At 34.8% G+C, this 17,042-nt stretch overlaps 1 protein-coding gene across 1 annotated transcript in view; it reads left to right on the top strand.

Annotated features, from left to right (window-relative positions):
• The window catches only part of ADGB (androglobin), a gene marked incomplete at both ends in the record, with an annotated part of 111,274 nt that overhangs the window by 55,324 nt on the left and 38,908 nt on the right, over nt 1-17,042 (top strand). Inside the window, 8 exons of the mRNA XM_080341439.1 lie at nt 1,840-1,903; nt 3,560-3,662; nt 4,498-4,639; nt 7,627-7,741; nt 9,215-9,382; nt 11,781-11,919; nt 14,410-14,544; nt 16,740-16,833. Of these exons, the coding sequence (XP_080197565.1) occupies nt 1,840-1,903; nt 3,560-3,662; nt 4,498-4,639; nt 7,627-7,741; nt 9,215-9,382; nt 11,781-11,919; nt 14,410-14,544; nt 16,740-16,833 (960 nt within the window). The remainder of the gene's footprint in view (nt 1-1,839; nt 1,904-3,559; nt 3,663-4,497; nt 4,640-7,626; nt 7,742-9,214; nt 9,383-11,780; nt 11,920-14,409; nt 14,545-16,739; nt 16,834-17,042) is intronic.

Raw genomic sequence — 17,042 nt, 5'->3', positions numbered from 1 at the left:
TGTATAACTAACCTGCATTTCAGGGTAGCCCCAGGGCTACTCTTCTGACCAAAATTACTGTCCCTGTTGACAGTGAGTCTGCAGGTGCAGCCCCACACTGTGGCTTGAGTAAGTCCTCCAGAGGACACTGGAGAACACAACCACCAGTTTCATAAAGCATACATCAAACTGGTGGAAGGTGGTAGGTCATGGAGCATGCAGTCATTAGGGTGCTCACAGACCTGACCCATCAGCCACTAGACAGACACAGTCTGCATCTAAACAACACAATTCTAAGGCAAAAAGCATTGTTGAAATCTTCTGTTGCCATCAGCATAGCTTGGCTTGGTTGACTAGGTGCTTTTTTTATTTCCATCTTCAACATAGTTCTAAGGCATTTATACCTCTGCAGACATAAAAAGAAGCTCATGTAACTGCAGCATAATATCTTTAGCTTTTGTCTTTCAGTTTTAAAAGGCCTGGTATAGTATAGATCTTTAGAGAATCTGACATTGCTGAGGGAAGTAATTATATCAGAGAAAATTCACCCGGGGTTTTTTGTTTGTGTGTGTGTTTGTTTGTTGCTGTTATTGTTGTTGTTTGTTGTGGATTTTCTTTCCTCATTTGAATTTGTAACTGTGATTTCTTTTTGAAGCTTTTATTTTCATAAATTAATCTCTTCTTGAGCAGACATTAAGCTCTGTTCTGTCTCTGAGGGAGAATGTATAACTTTTATACTAGCCGCACTACAGGAACTTTAAGAATAAAAGATCATAGATCACTTTGGACCCTAGGTCCAGGAAGACATGGCCTTCAGAAAAAAAAGCATCACAAAATAATTTCCTTTCCTTTCGAAGTGTTGCTCACTGTGTCATACACAGAGAATATAAAATGTGACATTTCTAACTTGCTAGCCAAACATTAAAGTACTGTTGATCTTTTGTAGACCACTGTAATATTAATTAAGAGAGCATTTCTCAGTTTCTTATTCCTGCCCCTAAATGGGAATTTTTACTTATTTTCAGAGTGAACTGATAAAGTGGCTGTTAACAAAGCATCCTGATAGACCTTTGAAGAATTTATCACTCAGAAGATATTAGGCACCTAAGATTTTCATTTTACCAGTCAATTCTGTTGAAAGCATTTTCATTGTCTGACATGCCTATATCTCAAATAGAGTGAAAATAAGATGGATGTTCAGAGTTCATATCAACTTTAAGAAACAAGGAAAATTTTAGTTGTTGTAGGAACTGATATGTCAGCAATGGATCAGGATCCCTGTTAAATTTCTGAGTAGTCAAAACATTTCTTTTACATAAAACACTGGACTTTGTAACTAATTCCATCTTCAATTAAAGCTTAAGTCATTTATGTTGCCCTTGGTTAAATCAAGGTCAGAAACAATTGTTGTCAGGAACTAAGTAGCTTTCTGATGGTGTGCAAACACCACAAAATTGATAAAGCGAATTACTAAGTTACATAAAATAGTTCTTCCTTACAGTGAGTCTTTATAAGTAACTTTATTACAGTAATTTTCAGGAAGGCATGGAGGTTTTAGAGCAGTATTAGCTTATTACCATTTATAGATTCAAATTGGACAAATTAGTGACCTGACCTCAAATTGAAAACTGTAGAAGTACAGCAAAGGTAGAAATTAATGTCAACTGCTTTCTCTGGAGATGACTTGTATTCACCTTTTATGAAACTAAAAATTTTGAACCATTTTTGTGAAATAACTGGGAGTCTGATTTGTGAAAGTAAAATTAGTATCTTATGCTATGAAGTAGATATTTACCTGAAATATATAATTTCTACTAAGATTATTTTCCTATGTATATTTTTATTTTATCTTCTCTGTAGGAACCTGTATGTTTTCCACAAGCCACATACATATGCCTGTAACTATCAGAAGACAGATTTTAAGGTATATGACTGTATTGAGGTTTTTTGTGCTTTTAAAAATTTTTGTCAAATAATTATATAATACATATAGCCTAAATGACATTGGTAGATCACATGGAATTGTGATTACTGAAAAAACAAAACAAAACAAAACAAAAATACCTTAAGATTACTATACTCAATACAAAGATAATGTTTCCTAGCAAATATCCAGAAGTATTTTGCTGTGTTTGAGACATGAAAAAATGTTGTGGAATGATATTGCACAATAATAAAGAGAGTGAGTATGTAAATCATGAATCCTGCTAGTGAGAGTAAATATTACAGTGAATCAGATCTCCATCCTCTCTTTATCTTGATTTAAATCTACCCTATAACAATTTACAGACTAAATTACATTTTATGATGATTCAGCTGCAGAATCTGCCCTACAATTCTCCTTCATCTTTACCTGTCATCTAAAACTCAAGTCAGGAGTCTGTATATCATCACCATCCATTTTCTCTTTGCAAAAATCTGTTGCAGGGATTAGAAATACCCCTTCGTTGCACTGAAATTACAGTATTTCTTTAAACCCGTCAATAGTTCATAGTATCAGAAGGTTATTCAACATGCTTGAATATCCTGTTCCAGCTCTAGTTTTATTCTGTAACTGAAATGTAATTGTAGAGTACTGACGTGTAAACTCCAGGCATGAACTTTATGTAAAATCTTGTACTGAGAAGGTTAACTACATGGATTATGCTTCATAATTGTAGTATATCTGCAATTTCACACTTCTTTGTATTTATAATCACATCACAAGAAATGTTCCCAGTCACTGCATGGTACTTTTCACAAGCCATAATCAGCGTAAAGATTATGTAAGCCTGTGTGCTATTGTGCTGAAAAACTAACCCTTTGCCGTAAAACCATTCTACTTTTATTTTTTTTTTTTTTTAACATTGATATAGATGAGGTGTTTACACTATTAGGTAAATTCTGTACCAGACTTATAAAAGAACACTTTTATGTTATGTTATGAAGATAATAGTAATGGTATTCCACGATCAAATACAAAAATTGTATTGATATGATTCTGGAGAATGTAGGAAGGCATATTAAAACAGCAAAAATGTTCATTCACCTTCAGCTGTTGAAGAATTTCTAGGAACATTAGAATCATACTATAGTTTCTAATATTGACATAGGAATTATGTATTAATGTTGAGAGTGAAAAATCTTGCCTCCATATATTTTTGCAGAGAAAAACATGAGGCAGAATCAGTCCTGTGTTACAAATTAAGAGTGCTTATTTCTTTCAAGCTTACTGTAATTAATCAGAATCAGAAAGTTGCAGCACAAAAAAAAAATAAATTTTGGTTTTCCATTGACCATTTGGCAAGAACTACAAAATTGAGGTAGATATGAAGAGTATAATATAAAAATAGATATATTCTCATTTAAGAAGCTTTTCTGTATCCTGTTATCTCTTAAATGAACACCATGGTTTATACATGCAGCATGAGGTTTAAATCACATGTTTGAAATTTGGAAGAACTAGTGACAGTTAATTAGTTACTTCCCATACCATATCTAGTGTCGCAATACCCAAAATCTTAGTCATAATTTGTACAAGCCCAGGTAGATAGCATTCAATGAATGTGAAAGATGAACAAATATCTGTTTTTCTATGCAGTGTACCAATGACCGAGTCTTTTATTATTTACTTGTGGACAGTCTGACACCCGTTGAAATCCTGGTTAGTTTTTCCGCATTAGTGCGCTGGGATGATACTAGAGGTAAGGTCAATGCAGAATACTGCATGTTAATGTTGTGTTTTCCCATACTTGAATATGTCTGTGCCATTTTGTTTGGCTGTGGCGTATTTTGGTACAGTTTGAGACTTTAGGAAGCCTTAGGGGTTTTTTTTTTCCTACAAATTTCATTCTTTCAGGCTACTTTATGCCTTAGCTGATCAAAATACAGTAAAATCAGTGGTTTATTTTGAAGTGATTTTTAAACTCATGCACTGTGAGCTCAGAAGTATATTTACAGCTAGTTTATTTCAAGATCCAACAGCTTGGATGGTTTGAATAAAAATCACTTGTATTTTATAGAACTCATAGAATGGCATTCATGAAAGTTTATGTGTGTTATGACAATCAGCTTAAGTTAATCAGTCATTTAAACATTGCATATGGACATAGTTTTAGTGCATCTAGAGCAAAGTAGATAGAACTGAAGGAAAGCTTATAAAAACGAAACTGACCATCCTGTTAATTAAACTTTAATAGAAATATATATTTGCATGGCTGTTTGCTTCCTTTGCAGTGGACTGAAAGGATTCTTATGGAGTTTTAGAGCAGCCTTAAGTGACTTGGAACAGGTCTGATCTATGCATCATGCTAACGCATTCTTTTAACGATTGTGTTCTAGGAAACTGTACAAATCAGCTGTATTCTGTACCAACTATGCCTTTTATATGACTGGCTCTTTTCTCTGAATCATCAATGCCTAAATGGAGATGTCAGTGACTGTGAAGTAGATACAGATTCTGCATAAGTGTATTTTTCTTCATTTTCCTATTATTCCACCCATACCAATTTTGAGGGATTTTTTTCTTTCTTTTTCTAGGTACAAAACGAGAATGTTCCACTATTTCGAAGGGTGTGCTGATGGTTGAACATTTCTCTTGGAAATGTGTGGCTCCTGGTGAGCTTGTGTTAAAGATGCATACATCTGCAACCAAAGCTACTGTGTTACGTCTTCCTGCTGGGTATGTATGAGGTTTCATTTCTATCTTTACTTTAGTCTTAAGGCTTGAGATGAGCTTATACTTTACACAGTAACTAAGAGTTTATTTCCTAAAACATAAGTTTTTGGAATATTAAATTGGTTGATAGCTAAGATTTGGTAAGACTGCAAGATAACTATGAATTTAAAATAATTACCAAAGCTGTTATAAGGATTTTGAATTCTTTACTCTTACTTATCAATTAAAAAAAAAACAAACACACTTTAAAAAAAAAACAAACAAAAAACCAAACCAACCAACCAAACAAACAAAAAAAAACCAACAAAAAACCACAGTCCTGGAGTACAATTTCTTACTTAAAAGTGCTTCACACTAGAATGATTTTGAGATGTTTCATCGAGTACCAACAAAAATTTAAAAATTAGGATTTTTAGTGGAACTGTAAAAGAATGATGATATCATAGGAGGTTTCATAGCTTTTCTTGAAACAGGATTCATGAAACATGACAGGAGAAATTCCAAGGTTATCCATGAAACCTCCCATATCTTACTTCACATTTACATAGTGCTTAAAATGATTTATTTCTCTTTGCACATAACTCTAGATATTCAGTATAGAGCATTGTTTGTTTAAGATAGATAAAAGACAAGAGCCTTTGATACTAGTTTCTGAAAACACTTCCAGTGAAACAAGGAAGATGCTATCTTCATATGTTGCTATAACTGTACAATTGCAGTCTAATTCATTGAAGCCTTCTTCCTTTCCAAGATAAATCAGCAGTTTAATCTCAAAGACATGAAACAGAATGTAGTTTGAAACAAACAAGTTGGTTTCAAGTAAATAGGCAAAGCAAATACCACAACAATAGCACATTGATATTAAATCAAAGATCTTTAATAGTGCCCTCTATTTGTTTTGGTTTAGATTAAAAATGAAAAGTAATTATTTGTTTTATAGGCTAGTCCTGTCACCACACTTTTAGTGTGGTTTCCAAAAGTCATATATCTCCTGTAAGGATGCCAAAAACATATATCTTTTTGCACCTACAAATTTCAAAGCTACCAGAGATACAGGTAGCTCAAATTGATAAGCTTCTTAGCTTTGGTTCTCTCTACTTCAGGCGGAGCCAGCAGGCTTCCAGGAAGCTTTGATCTGTGGCAGGTGTGGGAGGCAAATGGGCTTATTGACTGCTCCCCATGTCATTCCAAATTAGAAATGACTTGCTAAACCAGGAAGGCACTTTCTTCCACCTGTCTCTTGGTGTCCAGGGGGCTTTCAAATTTCACATACAAGAAGATGCAATTAAAAAAAAAAATACAGGGGTGGGAGGTATAACTCTCTTTTACGGTTTAAGGCAAAGCGGCAATAAACTGTGGCAGACACTCCCTGTTATCCCCTTTACCTCCCGCCACTCCTTCCTTTAGATCGGAAAGAAGATAAGAAAGATAAGGGGAAAGGAAGAGAGACTTAGACTTCAAGTTGGAGAGTTTTAAAGAGTTTTACTAATACTACTAATAAATAGAGGATATATATAAAAAATATACAAAACCACTCGAGTGCTCGATGTGGAGTTGGCGTCACTCCAGCAGCAGAGCTGGGTGTACGGAGCTGGCGGCTCCAGCAGGTGCAGCTCAGGCCCCCGGAAGTCACAGGTGGGACTTCACAGCAAACCGGAACCTGGTTGCAGGGGTGCAGGGCCTGAGGCCTGTAGATCACAGGCAGACAGGCAGGGTCCTCTCTAGATGTCGGTCATGGTTGAAGAGCGCTTGACACTCGTGATCACCGTCTTATATAGGGGGTATGATGATTATGGGATGGAATACTTCCGTTGGTCAGTTCTAGTCACCTGTTCCATCCACCCCTCCTTAAACATGCTCCTCTCACAATGGAACGTGGGAAAACTTATCAGTCTTTCTTAGCTACCATGGTAATAAATCTAAACACGAGCTTCTTCAGCATTCCGTTGGTCTCTTATCAGCACCAAGTACAGCATCCTAGGAAAAATATGCAGGCTAAAACTCAGGAAAGTACAGCCACCTGGAAGAACTGAGCTGAAAGAAAAATCACTAAAAGAGAACCAGTCTTGTTTTTAACAAAACCAGGACACTCTCATTTCTTACTCTCACTGCTGGATCTCTGGTTAACACTTTGAAGCTGTGGCCTGAATGAACTTCTCCAGCTAAATGCCATTCTGGCAATGACACAAGACCATGAAGCTTCACTGTTTGATACAGGCAATCTCCTCAGGTATTTCAGTGGGAGTGCAGAATGTTGACTGGAGAGAAAAGCATCAATGGTCTGTGTCAGACAAGTACAGATATGAATGTTTTCTTTTATGGTTGGAATCTGTTATAGGATACGATCAGGCAAACAAGAATGAGGTGAGATGAGTGTATCCCAATAAGACCTGAAGAATTTTTGTGGTTTGCCAACTTAGGAGGTTACAATTGAGTTGTTTGGCTAACAGTTGCTCCATAAAATGTTCACTCTGTTGTGTTCATCTAGTCTGACACAAATACGTGTTAATTTTTTTCTGGTTTTGTCAATGCAAATGTGGAAATTATGATGTAAGTAACATGCGACTGGAAAACTTGACTTCTGCCCTAAGATTTCTAGAGCAAATGTGTTAGGTGTAGCTAACTATAATCCTGACTAAAACACTAAAGGTTTGTATCCATCTGAAATAGTGAAACTACCTATTTTGTGAAAGAAAACTGAAATAAAACCTAAAGAAATAGAGTAAATAATAGTGACTTCTCTGATTTCACCTACTACCTGTATTTGGAGGTTCTTGAGAAGGAAGAAGATAGAAATGCAGGATTTGAAGAGCCAGTATATCTAGAAGTGAATTTCATTTTTGCCATATATGTGAAGGGAAAAAAGGAAAAGCTTAAGAATTGCTGTGTTGTGGGGGTTTTTTTGGTTTTGTTTTTTGGGGGGGAGGTTTTTGTTTGTGTTTGTTTTTGGTTTTTTTTTAAGTGCTTTTTGATTTTTTTTTTTAATGTAGGCGACACATATTGCTCTTCACAGTAAGTTCTCCCATAGGGCACCATATTCATCTGTGCAGCATGGTGCCATGTATCTTTGGAGAAGAGGATACTGTGATGCCAGTTCTTGAAAAGGTATGCATAACCAGAACTGGTCAAGCATTGTGATAAAGCTGTTTCTGACTATATTTAGAGTGAAGCACTGTTGGATCTTCAGTTAGAGTTATTCTATCTAGTGCTATAACATTAATTTCAATATGAAATGGATGAGAGCATAGAAGAAATGTGTTTTACAAAGCAGCAGGCACTGAGATGGATATTGCAATAATTGTCTTATATATACATGTAACTAAGCATTGGGTAGTATTGTGGTTTACATAGAACAGCAGCACAGAATGGAACGTTAAAAGTACTCTTGTTGAAATACATGTCAGAGGTAGTGTATAAGCTCTCCTTTTGAGGCATGTGATAAAATACATGTACAGACATTAACTAATATGCAAAAATAACTGCCTAGTAAAATAAACTGTCACATCAGTAAAGTTTGTTTTATCCCATGAGATCACATATTACTCACTGGATCCCAGAGTAGCTTTTATACCTAAAATGAAGAATTGATTCAAACAGCTTTTCAAAATTGAGATAAGAGGCCCAGGGGAGTAATTATTACAGCTTTTGTTCTTCATTGCCTACAGGCCAGATGGATATCATTGCCATCCATATTTTCAAGATTTCTTTGGCAAGCAGTAGGCCCAAATATTTATCATGGGCACTGGGAGAAGGGAATAGAGCTTCTAGAGCACAGTTGTGCAAAAATATTTTTAATATAGCTGTAGCTAATTTAATAATTAGTAGCAAAGTAGATTCCGGGTCCTAAGTATAGGACATTGAAGCAGCTTATGCAAATTTATTACATTTATTGTAGCAAAGAAGTTTAAATAAGAAGTTGGGCCATTTAAAATGTGTTGTGGCCGTACTATCCCCTGGTCTTCAGATTGTGGATGAAAAGCTATTCCTCATCAAGAAAATAAAGCAGAATTATGTCCTGGAATCTTCTCTGTACTTGGTTTTTGAAGACAGCAATTTCCCTGCAGGGTGTCATTTGCAGGAAAGTGTCCACATTCTTGCACAGAAATCCTGATGGAGATTAATGATGCTTTAGGCAGCATGTATTTGTACATTATTTTCAACGGGATACAAATACTCCTCTGTTCTTTTATAATGGAAGAGATGCTGTGCATTTCAGCTAACAAGAGTCTTATTATCACTTCAATAGGGAGTCTTTATGTGCATCTTATTTCTGATTAAATGTTCTAGAACTAATGATACAGGAAAAATATCCTTAAATGTATGTTATGCTGCCTGTTATGATGTTGTAACATTTTCATTTCAGTAGCCAAAATCAGTGAAAAATTTGTACACTTTTGAATACAAGAGACATAATTGATTTTGCAGTTTATAAAATCAGTCACATTTAATTAATTTAAGAACAGTTTTGTACTTTACCACAGAAAAGAAGCTTGTATGCTGTCACAGACTAAAAAGAAAAGAAAAGAAAATTTTAAAGCAATCTTTCTAACAAAGGTTGTTTTTCTTCTCTCTCTCCAGGATAGCTGTCGGTTTATAGAACAGGCTATAGGTATCCTGAAAGCTGTTAGAAATGTGATAAATAATTTCACTAGTGAACCTGAACTCTCTAAAGCCTTGAAGGAGTTGGAACTAACTCACTGTCCTCCTGGCCTTCATGGGACTGGAATGGTTGAAGAACACTTCAAGGTGAACAAAAAATTTTAATAAGCGTGTCTCTAAAGGCTACAGAAGCTGGATAACAGCTTAACATTATCATTACCCTTTCAAACCAATGACTATGCTTTTAAAAAGGACCTCCTGAGTGCTCCAAATGTGGCAGTTGATATTAAGTGTAAACTCAAATAACGTAACTTCCAACTGTGTGCTAAAATTATCTTCTTTTAATATGAACAAATTTTAATATGCACAGAATAGCACATTGTAAATTTGAGTTTCTAAATTTGTCAGTTTAGTTTAGCATCCTTTAGGGAAGAAAGCATCAGCTTTTCTTCTTTTATGACTTAATTTTGGATTTAAAAGACACTACCTGAAATGCAGAAAATCCAAAATGATTCCTTTCTGTGCCTAATGTTGATGGCCCAGGAAAACATTATTACAGCTTATATTCCTGAAGACAGGAATGAGGTTTTTTCCATTCAAAGTATTTCTGAGTTGTTTTTCTTTATTTTTTTGAAAGTACAACATTCCTGTTTAACTTTTCTGCTCTATATGCATGATAATGTTGTAATGTCTTGTAATGTTTTCATCATGCATCCAGCTTTTCAGTAGATCTCTATACTGCAGCTTTTCAACATTCTAAAAAGATTGCAAGAAAAAGGTTATGTAAAATATGCTAATTTTTATGTATATGCAAATGTTGATAATACTGCTATAACTTGATTTTTCTACAGTCAGTACTTTATATATTTCAGACTCAATTACTTCATCAAAGTACTAGAACGTTCATGCAGTTTAGACTGTGTAATTGATAACAGAAGAATGAGTAGAAGAAAGAGATTAATTTTTTTGTAATCGCTGATATTAAAAACTAGACCACCTAAGCCAGTGTTTTCATAGATGGGCTTGACACCAGGCTCAAATTCAGCAAAACAGTAGAATTAAAAAAAAAAAACCTATTCCAGATGCATCATTCATGAAAGAGGTAGTTTCAATAACAATTACAACAGAAAAAAATTGGTTTGACCTCTCTGGAATGGAAAATACAAATTTTAAATGTATATGCTCATATCACAGAATCACACAGAATCACAGAATTGACTGGGCTAGAAAAGACCTCAGAGATCATCGAGTCCAACCCTTGGTCCAACTCTAGTCCGTTTATTAGATCATGGCACTAAGTGCCATGTCCAATCTGAGTTTAAAAACCTCCAGGGATGGCGAGTCTACCACCTCCCTGGGCAGGCAATTCCAATGCCTGACCACTCTCTCTGTAAAGAATTTCTTTCTAATATCCAGCCTAAATTTCCCCTGGCAGAGTTTAAGCCCATGCCCCCTTGTCCTATTGCTGACTGCCTGGGAGAAGAGACCGATCCCCACCTGGCTATAACTTCCCTTCAGGTAGTTATAGAGAGTGATGAGGTCACCTCTAAGCCTCCTCTTCTCTAGACTAAACAACCCCAGCTCCCTCAGCCTCTCCCCATACATCTTATTATGAAATATGTATAAAACTTAGGAACCTTAAAGAACCTCTCTAAGAAGACCAGTCTATAGTTGGAATTAAAAAAAAAAAAAACAGAAATGAGATAAACGAGAGGCACTGAGATGACATTGATTCAAGAATGAAAATGTGGATGTTATCTACCTTTAAAATGAACAGTCGAAAATTATTGTGAACAAAAGAATGCAGTAAAGTAGATTCTTTCTTCACTAGACTTAAGCCTTTCAAAATAATGGAAGTGTTTATTAATATTAAAATACATACCTTAGGATAAAAAGTTTCCAGACAGCTGGAAAATCTGAAGACAATGAAAGTGAAAAATTATGTCTTTTCCAATAAGTTATTGCTATGTTCTTCAATTCAAAGTAAGAAACAAGCTCGGAAAAAAAAACCACTAAGATTTCCATGTATTGGAAGAAGGAAAAAGAGACTGGATTTCTGGTCTTTAAAGAGCATCAATATGTGGAGAATAAAAATAAAGCCATTAGTTTAGTCATATAAGTAGGACACCAAATCCTGCCCTCTTTCCCATCAATATAGTCCTATGTTTCTTTGCTGTGTTACCTCCTAATTCAGTAAGTGTGCTGCTTCAGTTGTTGGTTTCTGTTCTAAAATCTCTAAAAAGAATGAACAGTTGTCATGATAAACTACTAAGATAATTTTGGGTGATAAAAACTTATGCTGCATTATGTATTTAATAAGCCAGACATGAAACAACTTTTGTCTCAATTGTTGGCTTGAAACATTGTAGTACTACAGTTGAGAGTAATTTTCAGACAGTGTATTTGTTAGAGGAAGTTAAAGACTTCATTTTTACGTGAAAAAACAGAAGAGCTAAACAGCTTTTGAAACAATAATGAGAATCAATTTAAATCAATGTCCAAAAATTATTCATTCTTTGAATGCTTTTCCTCTTTTTGATTTTAGGTTTTCAATGGTGCATTGTGGTATTTGATCAAACGTGTATTAGACAAGAAAGCTCCTTGCAGCTATAAATTTGCCTTCAGATCCTTCACTTTGGATTTTAAAGATACTGATGTTTCTGAGGATGACACCGTGTCTTCAGGTACTGTACTGGTATTGCTAATCGCTTCAAATATATCTGACCATTCTTAGTTTTTAGGAAGCCAACTCTTTGCTAATCTTGTGTTTTCTGCCTAAGTAAGTATGGTTCCTTTCTTATGAGATGCCTAAGCCTTCTCCTGTTGACAGCACATCTGAGACTTTTCGTCTCAGAATAGAAAGGTTCCTTTTCTTTGTTCATGTTTTGTGAATGTATATAACTTATAAAATAGCCCTTTGTCTTCCTGGACTTTCATTTGTCAATATTGACAAGCATTAACAGATGCTTTTTTTACCTGATGTACTGCAGATCATGTTTCTTTTCCAAATTACCATCTGAAAAGACCTTAAATGCATGCATTGTTCACAAAATGGGAGTGAAGGAAGACTCAAGTTAGTACCTTCATTGAAAGTTCAACTATTTCTTGGTGATGAGTTAAGAGAGTATCTTGGATTTTGTTTGTTTTCTTGTTTTTTAAGGCTATTATATGGCAAATTTTTCTTGTTGGCTGGCTAATCATACATGTGTAGTGGGCAACTAGGTACCGCACCACCACCTCTTCTCCAGTATGTGATTAGCATCTGCCAGATACCTGAAGGTACTGTGGGAGGCACCATTGTAAGGCAAACAGATTTATTACAAGCAGGGATAATTATCTTCTGACAGGTTCTTTGCCTCATTTCGGATGCAAGCTGTAGGCATAAGGAGTTAGAATTTCTAAGTTTGCCTGACAACCAAATATATGTTTCTTTTCCATTTTAAGAGACTTATTTTGCAGTCTTTGCAGCTTTTAATCTATTAATATAAATATTTAATTTATTAATAGAAGCTTTATATATATGGTTCATATTAAAATAGAAAAATAATTTATCTGAAAAATTGGCAGGAAGATACATCATCACCATTTGAAGATACATCATCACCATTTCAGGGTGACTTAGTTTTTCCTTCTGTTATAATGAATTTACAGTGTAAAGTCTTTCTCCTTGGTCAATCAAAATGATATTAACTTCCTTTTATTAGTCAGTTTATTTTGGAAAATCACTACAAAAAAACTTCATTAAGATATATACAAATATGTTTACTGATAAAATTATGTAATATTCTTGTTCTTTAAGAAAGCACATATACTTCTCTCACTCTTTAATGGGGACTTCCATCCAGATCTCATTTCTTCTAAAAGTTATTCTTCTGTGAGACATCAGAGATGAAGGATCAGCTAGAATGACTGAAAAACGCATTGTATTTTTCACAGAATTATAGCCCACAGTATTCTATGACCTTCAATAGTCCCCTCCAGCCTATATTATTCTGTGATTATATGCTTATGTTTTATAGTAGTGGTTGTGCCATTCATATTGTTGAGCTCTAATCTGTTGTCTGTTGAAGCTGGCTTGTGTAACCTTTCATAGTCACCAAATATGAAAGAGGCTTTCTGGGGTTTGGAAATGAGACAATAATAAGGAATGATGGTTGGGAATGCAGCCACATTTAACAATATTCCATATAAGAGATTAGGTAGAAATGTGTGATCTCCTCACTGATGATAGTAATATTTTTTCTTAAACTGGTTTGTTTGTCTGCAGTGGTGCCTGCGTTTTTCAGGCAGATTTCTCTCTTTTCTCCTTTTCATTTGTTGTTACTTCCTTTTGGAGCACTGTTTCCTTCCTCTCAGGTTGTCTCACTGCCCTTGTTCTGTATCTGTGCAGTTCCAAACTGGTCCCCTAGCACTGGCTTTTGGTAGTGCAGCTCCCCACACCCTCCCCCTAAACCCTGGTGCTGATGGCTCCCAGGATGCTAATTCTAGGCAAGGATGCCTTCAAAGAGCTCATTACTAAGCTACTACTGATTTCTGTTCCACTCCAAACCTCCTTGGTAGCAGAAAGTCACAGTCAGATAAATGAACTCTCACTTTATCGTAAATCTTATCCTTATTCTATGACTCCTTAGTGAAGGTTGAATATAATGTTTTGAACAACATTTGAATGACTATTACTTAATAAGATGACCACACTGAGAAACAGAAACACTTAAAATCTTGTGAAGCTCTTTTAAGCTATATTTAGAGTCAGGCTTTAGCATACCAGATCCTGTTCATGTTTGGAAGGATATTTTGAAATTACTTAAAGACACTTGATTTTAAAAAATGCACTGCAATAGCTGTCTGTAAAGAGAAGTAAGAATTCAATTATTTGGTATTTGGAATTTGCATAATAGTTGCACTCTGACTTTATGTTTTGTATGTAAACACAGTATGTTTTACTGTGTAAACACAGTATGTTTTGTCTAATTTCATGATAAGAGCAAAATTTTAAGAGTGATATTTTTATCATAAATGGAAGTTTTATGTTGAAACCACTCTGTTTCTGGAATTTAAAGCTCTCATTTTTTTGTGGTGTTTGTTTGTTTGTTTATTTCTTTTTAACTTCTTTGCAGGCAGCTACAGGACTTAAAGCTTTATTGATGATGCTAATTCTCCTCTTCTTCTTTTAGAGAGTTGTGATAAGAATTCCCTTAGTAGTTGGCTGAGCCAGACTCCCACATTTGAAGAAGAAGCAGCAGCTCTTAAACTTCAAGCCATTTGGAGAGGGACCTATGTTAGGAAAGTACTGAACAGCAGAAAACCAGGTGTGTCCTTTAAAAATGCCTTTTAAAAATATTTCATACTTACCTTATTCAAGTAATTACTGTAAAGGTTTTGTTACTAATAAATATCTAGTTAAAAAGAACTGAAATGCAATAGAACATTATAGTTGAATCTCTGATCTCTTAAAAAAACAAGAATAATGGTCAGCCTAACCACTCAATTAGCATGTATGGTACTAGAAAGTAGAGGAAAGACAATACCCTAGATTTTTTGTAGATATTAAACCAAAATTTATGTTAATGTAGATTTAGCTCAGAGCTGGGCTAAACTTTTTTTTTTTTTGCTTTCTGGAAAGGGAAGTCCATACAAGAACCTAAGTATCATAGTGGATAATCAGCAGAACACAGAATCAAAGACTGATACTGTGCTCCAAAGATACTGTGCTGACACTATCCTTCATTCTTATGTATATAAATAGAGGAATCTTACACAGCAGTTGAAGATTTGTGTTACATTTCATGTTCAGTTATAAGGATCAGGATTAAAGAACGGCCTCGTACTTGCAGGCTTTTTGTAATTGGAGAGAAAATTAAGAATGACTTCACTATAATCTTTAAGTACCTATATGAGAAAAGGAACTCGTTAGCAATAAGGTCTTTAATTTGAGATGCAAAGGGTTATCTAGAAGGTCTTTAGTCTGAGATTCAAAGATTGTAAATTGAATCCAGACCCACTCAAACTAAAACAAGCAATGCTTATTTTTAAAAGGACAAGGCATGTGTTGGAATAAACCAAGATTTGTTTTGCACTACTGAAAACTCTAAAATCAAACAGATACTCATCAAATTAAAAAATGATTATTCATTTATATATGATGAAATATGTTTGAAATATTAATATGTTAACAGGACTGTTATGCAGAAAGTTCTATCACAGTGACTCCTTCTAGCCTCACAGTATGTGAATACTTGAGGACTGTGACAAAGAAAACTTCTCCATTGTGAGATATACATTCCCTCTTTAGTAAGTCATGCCCATTCTGCTGCAAGCTTCTTCTTGAATTACTATAATTCCTGAGGTTCTATTGACTGTATATTTACCTGCATCAGATGATTTCTTCAAGCTGTCTTTTGCACCTTCATCTCCTCATCGGTAAATCGGGTGCTGCCTCTCTCCCAAACTACCACCTGTAGTCCAGTCTTAAGCTTTCCTACTAAGTAGTCTAGTGCCCTTCTATCTTTGTTTACAAAGTGCCACATACATCAGGAATCAACATAAACTTTCACTGGTATTATTAATTTCTACAATTCCAGAGCCCAGAAGCTGTTGTTTTCAAATTTAGATTTTAGATTTGTATCACTTGAGCACAATGTATCCCAACTCTTTTCTTCCATTGTCCGTAATGTTTTAAATTATTCTGATTTATCCATACTCTGTTACCTTTAATTCTGATATCATCTTGTGATCCTTTACTGTCTTTTTTTTAATTAAATTATTATTTTCCTTCTTTCCCCCATTATCTATGATATTTTTCTCTCTTCTCATTACAGTAAAGTTTTATTACTCTCCCCAGCTTTTTATAGGTTTTGTGTTTTGTTTTGTTTTAGTTTTAACCCTCAATTTCCGTCATTAATTGCTTATGCAATAAAGAAGAATTTCATTTAACTCTAGTCTTGAAAAGTTAGATACCAGGTCTAAACTAGTTGTCTAGTCTTCATCTGTATTCTGTGGATAGAAGTAGACACCTTGAGGTGACAACACATGCTATTATCCGAGATATATCAAACAAGGGTGGGATTAATTACCCGCTAGAGCTACCCAATTCTTTTCTTTTTAGCTACGCAGATTGCCTGGGCACATGCTTACTCATTCATGGTATCTGCAAATAAAAGCTGTTTGGAGCTAAAGAGTGTATTCTCCAAGGTCAGAGATAACCTCGTATCACTAGCATGTTGTGATGAAAATATGGAAATCAGAGAAAATATTGATCACATCGTTTTTGCAGTTATAGGAGTGCTGAAAAGTACAATGGTGATGATGATGAAGGGAATTTCCTCTGCCAAAGTAAAAAATAGTTTTCACCTCAGTGAGACTTCTATAAAATTCCAAATAAAACCTAGTGATTCATAAGACAATTTACTTGTGCGAGTGGCATTTTTCACAAGTATTTAGTGGGTGTATATTTAGGACAATAAAAAAGTTTAATGTTAAATTTTCTAACTTTTATCATTTCCAGGTACTAAAGAAAACACTGATGTCAAAGAAACCTTGCAAAAACTGTGGACTGCGATTGAGTTAAATTTTGACCAGTATGCTGTAATGCTGTTAAGGTAATCATGTAATAAATTCAACTATTTTATTGTAGTCAGTACCATAGATTTGCTATAAATTGCTGGCTCACAAAATAAATATGGTAAGAGCATTACTAGTTTTAAAATTAAAAAATTCTGTTGGAAGGGATGAGACATTTTTAGTGAAGATATACTATGCTTTATTCTGTGTACCCTACATGAGTAAAAGTATAGCAAATCTCATTTTT

The sequence above is a fragment of the Nesoenas mayeri genome (genome assembly GCF_963082525.1).
Source record: "Nesoenas mayeri genome assembly, chromosome: 3".
Taxonomy (NCBI): Eukaryota; Metazoa; Chordata; class Aves; order Columbiformes; family Columbidae; genus Nesoenas; species Nesoenas mayeri.
This window is presented reverse-complemented; position numbering and strand designations above follow the sequence as displayed.